The sequence below is a fragment of the Asparagus officinalis genome, chromosome 3 (assembly GCF_001876935.1).
Source record: "Asparagus officinalis chromosome 3, Aspof.V1, whole genome shotgun sequence".
In the NCBI taxonomy this organism is placed as follows: Eukaryota; Viridiplantae; Streptophyta; class Magnoliopsida; order Asparagales; family Asparagaceae; genus Asparagus; species Asparagus officinalis.
Window position 1 is genome coordinate 66135935 of NC_033796.1, and position 5346 is coordinate 66141280.

The 5346-nt window shown below is 36.2% G+C and overlaps 1 protein-coding gene across 1 annotated transcript; it reads left to right on the forward strand.

The window, feature by feature from the left end:
* On the forward strand, positions 2931-3785 carry LOC109835234. Its single transcript, XM_020403219.1, has one exon. The coding sequence runs from the start codon at positions 2931-2933 to the stop codon at positions 3783-3785; it is 855 nt and encodes a 284-aa protein (XP_020258808.1).

Consider the following 5346-nt stretch of genomic DNA (forward strand, 5'->3'; position numbering starts at 1 on the left):
TGACGAGATGCACCTTGTTTGCTGCTGACGGTTGCTCGTACATCTTCGCGAGCGCTTTCATAAGCCCCACTGTCGTCTTCTCCTTTAGAATATTGTGGGCTACTGATTTGGCGAGTGACAAATGGATTTGCCCTAGAGTCTTCCTATTCAGTATCTCCCAATCACCATCTGACTCCTTCTTCTTTCCCTTTTCCTTGCCCATCAACGGGCGATACAAGTCCTTCTGGTACAGATAGTCCTCCATCTGCGACTTCCAAAAGGTAAAATCTGAACCGTCAAACTTCTCGATCTTTGATTTGTTTTTCTCTGCCATGACTTTCACACAAATTGCTGAACGAAGCTCTGATACCAGTTGTTGGGAATTTGAAATAATCAAATCAAATCCGTACCCTTCCGGATCTTGTGTTTGAGAGTTGAGCAAGAAAGAAATTCACTACAAATCAAAGATAAAAACTTGTAGAAAAGTAAACAAAAAAGAACACACCAGATTTAACGAGGTTCGGCAACGTGCCTACGTCCTCGGGAGCCACACCACACAATTCTTTGATTACTTGAAGAAGATTACAATGCTTGCAATTGGCCTCTCTCTCTAAGATTTCTAACCTCAAAGAGCCCTCAAAACCATCTTTTTTCGTGCTCTTTTTCTCTCTTAAACCCTAAAGGGACGTGTTTCTATTTATAATAAAACACAATCCCAAACAGATTAGGATTCTAAAACGAGTCTGCCACACCCTGGTGTGGCGCAGACCACACCCATGGCAGACAGGGCAGATTCTGCCACACCAGGGTGTGGCGCAGACCATACCCATGACAGACAGGGCAGATTCTGCCACATCCTGGTGTGGCGCAGACCACAACCATGACCTGTCTTGAATTTTCATGCAATTATTGATTTTGATTCTAGGTTTGAGTCTCCACTCTCAAGACCAACAGTGTTGTAAGCATTTGCTAAGTTATGCAGCTCTGCTTGGGTTTCCCAAAACTCTTTTCTAGGTTTTCTTTCTAAGTTGAGCTAAGTTTGTTTCTCATAAAATAGCCCTATATTCTTTGACTCGACTTGTCATCCCACATATTTTGAGTTTTGCACTTTCAGGATAAGTATGCATTAGAAGATGATAAATGATACTTATAGTACCAGTTAATTGTTAATTGGGCACCTGATCTATCCTTGGTGCGTGCTGTACAAGGCTAAGAAGTTAAGTAGCTTTCCCTTCATTTTTAAGTGCTTTCTGCTCATGCATGTGTATGTAATTAACGCATCTGTTTGAATTTTTTTTGCTTTTTTTTGTTATGAGTAATTAAATAATGCCTTCTTCAAAGTTGTAAAACTTATCACTGGTTTCCACTGTTCACAGCATGGGTGAGCTTGTCTCCGCTCTTTTTGTAATAGCCCAGGATATATACTATATATATATATATATATATATAATATATATATATATATATATATATATATATATATATATATATATATATTATATATTATATATATATGATATATTTATATATATATATATTATAAAGAAAGAAAGAAATAGAATTTTACCTCAGCTTGAGCAGTCTCATTTAGAGCCTCTTGGAGATATATATATATAATATATATATATACTATATATATATATATATATATAATATATATATATATATTATATAAAGAAAGAAAAGAATTTTACCTCAGCTTGAGCAGGCTCATTTAGAGCCTCTTGGAGAATCCTATTAGTGACGTGTTCTTTCTCCGTTAACCCATGAAACCATCCCTATGAAATCCTAGCAACCCTAAACCGTTAACCTTTGTCTCTCACCTTCTCTTTTAAGCCGATAACTTAGCAGATGGAAGAATGAAACAGAAAAAAAACCCAAAGAAAACCCACGAAAAAAAAGAGGGAAGAAGAAGAAGAAGAAGAGGAAGGAACGGGATCAGCAACCCAAGTTCAAAATCAATTAAGGTATAACACAATCCTTATGATTATCTGAAATTTTTTGATTTAGAAGAGTAAAATTGTTATAGAGATCTTAGTAAATCAAATCAAAATAAAATGAATGAAGTTAACTTGTTATGAATATGAAATAAAAGAATCTAGGGTTTGCAAAGGAGTTTTTCTGTGTTTAGGATGCATGAAAACAAACTGAAAAAAGGAAAAAAAAAGGACGTAACCTAGATTTGGTGGGTTCTTGTCGTCGGCCTCTCGCTTGTCGTCGGCATGGGCTCCTCGTCGCGTGCTACCATCCATGGCGGGGAGAGCCTTCTCCTTAGAGAGAGAGAGAGAGAGAGAGAGAGAGAGAGAGAGAGAGAGAGGAGAAGAAAACCGAAAAAAGAGAGCAGATGAAAAAAAAGAGCAGATGAAGAGAAAGAGGAACGGGAAAAAAAAGAAAAGAAAAAAAAAGAGGAAACGAAGAAGGGAGGAGGAAGATGATCTGTTGTAATAATATAAGAGAGGAAAATTAGCTTTAAGCCCCTGAACCATGGAAAATTTTGAAACAAACCTTATAGTAATAAGTTATGGTTGAAAAAGGACTGGAAAATATTTATTAGGCCCCTGTCTTTTGTTCAGTTGCAAACAAGTCTAATCTGAGGAATAAACAATAACTTTTAGACTTGATAAAATTCCCTATAACCCCCTGCATTATCATAAATAATTAGGAAGTCCAAAAGATAGTATATGAGAGTTATAAAATTTTGATAAATTGTTAAGGTTAATAAACTCATATATACTGCAGAAGTTAATTATTATTGATTTTATCTGAAATTATTAGGCTCTAGACTATGAATTGATTTACCTATAATATATGTTTGTTCTGAATTAATAATTAGTCATATATCTTATATTATAGGATCCGGTTGATATCAAGGGAACTAATATTTTGGGATAAAAAAAACATCTCAAGCTATTGGTAATCTTCATTGGCTTATCAGTGGTGATTTCAATGCCATGGTAAATAATGATGAAAAGCTTGGGGGATCTACTTTATCTGAGGGTGACATAAAAGATCTCAGGGATTTTATAAGTGACAGTCACCTCAATCATCTCAAGACAATTGGGTGTTTCTTCACTTGGAGCAACAAGCAGGACCCTAATTCAAGAGTGTGGAGTAGACTAGATAGATCCTTGGTGAATGATTCATGGTTGCATAAACATAACTCTAGTCAAGTAGAGTATTTGCTACCTGGCTTATCTGACCATTCTCCAGGGCTTATCTTCATTTTTGATGACTTTAAACTGGGAAAGAGGCCTTTCAAATTTTTCAATATGTGGATTAAACATGAAAATTTCCTGCCTGTAGTATCTAGCATATGGCAAAATGAAGTTAAGGGATATAAAATGTTCTCAGTTTGGTCAAAATTGAAGCTGCTGAGAGGTTCACTCAAGGAATTAAACAGGAAACATTTCAACAATATAGGTGAACAAGTGCAGAGAGCAAAAGTAGCTCTGGAAGAAGTACAGGGAGATCTTCAAAGCAACCTTATGTGTCCAAATCTCATTAACAGAGAAAAAGAATGTTTAGCTTTATATAACAAATTGCTGGATTGTGAACTGTCCTTCTATCAACAAAAGTCCAGAATTGCTTGGAGTATCAAGGGAGACGGATGTATAGATTTATTTCACAAAATCTTGAAATGTAACAGGCATCACAATAGAGTCTTAGCTCTTTATAAGAACACTGGGAAAAGGATGATTGATAGTGATGAAATTGCAAAGGAATTTGTGTCATACTATCAAAATCTAATGGGGAGAGCTACTGATACTATAATTCCTGATATGAATGTGATCAAATCAGGGCCGTGACTAAGTGATTCTCAAGCTAAATTCTTGCAAAGAGCTGTGTCTAAAGAAGAGATTAAAGAAGCCATTTTCTTAATGTCAGATAATAGAGCTCCTGGTCCTGATGAGTATGGTGCATGTTTTTTCAAATCAGCTTGGTCGATTGTGGGTGATGAAATCACACAAGCAGTGGAGGAATTCTTCACTTCAGGAAAGCTTTTGGGTACATTAAACTCAACCTCTATTACTCTTATACCAAAGGTACATTGCCCTAAAACACCTTTAGATTTTAGACCAATCTCATGCTGTAATAGTCTTTACAAATGTATATCAAAAATCCTGGCAAATAGAGTCAAATCTGTTTTAGGCTGCTTGGTGAATGAGGCTCAAAGTGCTTTCATCAAGGGTAGACAAATAACAAGTAACACTTTGTTGGCCCATGAACTTGTTAAAAGCTATAGCAGGAGGAACATATCTTCCAGAATCATGTTAAACATTGATATAAAGAAGGCTTTTGATACCATAAGTTGGAATTTTCTGCAAGAAATGCTCAAGGGACTTGGTTTTCCAAAAAGGATTATTGACTGGATCATGGTGTGTATATCTACTCCAAAATATTCCATCTCCCTAAATGGTACACTGGATGGTTACTTTAAGGGGGAAAGGGGTTTGAGGCAAGGTGATCCACTCTCACCATATCTCTTCATTTTGGGTATGGAGTATTTGTCAAGGAGCTTAGACCTTTTGAAACAGGATAAACAGTTTAAATATCATCCTAGATGTGGCAAAATGAAGATTACACATTTAATCTTTGCTGATGATCTATTGCTCTTTGGTAAAGGAGACCTATATTCAATTAAGAAACTTTTTCAGTGTGTCACAGACTTTGGAAATGTTTCTGGACTGGAAGCAAACAAAGAGAAATCATCTATTTTCTTTGGAGGGGTTGAAGAACCTGTAAAAGTAGCTATAAAAGATCAACTATGTTTGACTGAAGGATGTTTCCCTATTAAATACTTGGGGGTTCCTCTAGTATGCAAAAGGCTGTCATATGAAGACTGTAATTCTCTCTTAAACAAGATTTCTAGTCAAATACAAACATGGAAAAAGCACAGAAAACTTACATATGCTGGCAGATTACAAGTGATTAAGAGTATCATCTTGGGAGTTCAGATTTATTGGACTTCAAATTACTTATTGCCAGTCAAGGTAACACAGAAAATAGATGAAATATGTAGGAATTATTTGTGGGGGAGTTCAAATCAAACATCCAAAATACCCTTAGTATCCTGGGACAGAGTTTGTATGGGGAAAAAACAGGGTGGTCTGGGCATTTTTTCTGCTTCAGTATGGAATCTTGCAGCTGCCTTAAAGAACTTATGGAATATTCATGTTAATAGGGAGTTAATGTGGATAAAATGGATTCATGGTACCTATCTGAAGCAAAGGGATATCTGGCATGTTAAAGCAAGATCAGGGGACTCTTGGATGTGGAAACAATTAATCAAAGCAAGGGACAAGGCTTTGATTTTCTGTGGAGGAGTTGGAAACCTAACTCAGTTGATTGGTTCTTGTTATAGGGGGG

What these genes read in the sequence shown, in the direction of transcription:
- LOC109835234 (XM_020403219.1), top strand. Translation starts at nt 2,931, where the DNA reads ATGGTAAATAATGATGAAAAGCTTGGGGGATCTACTTTATCTGAGGGT.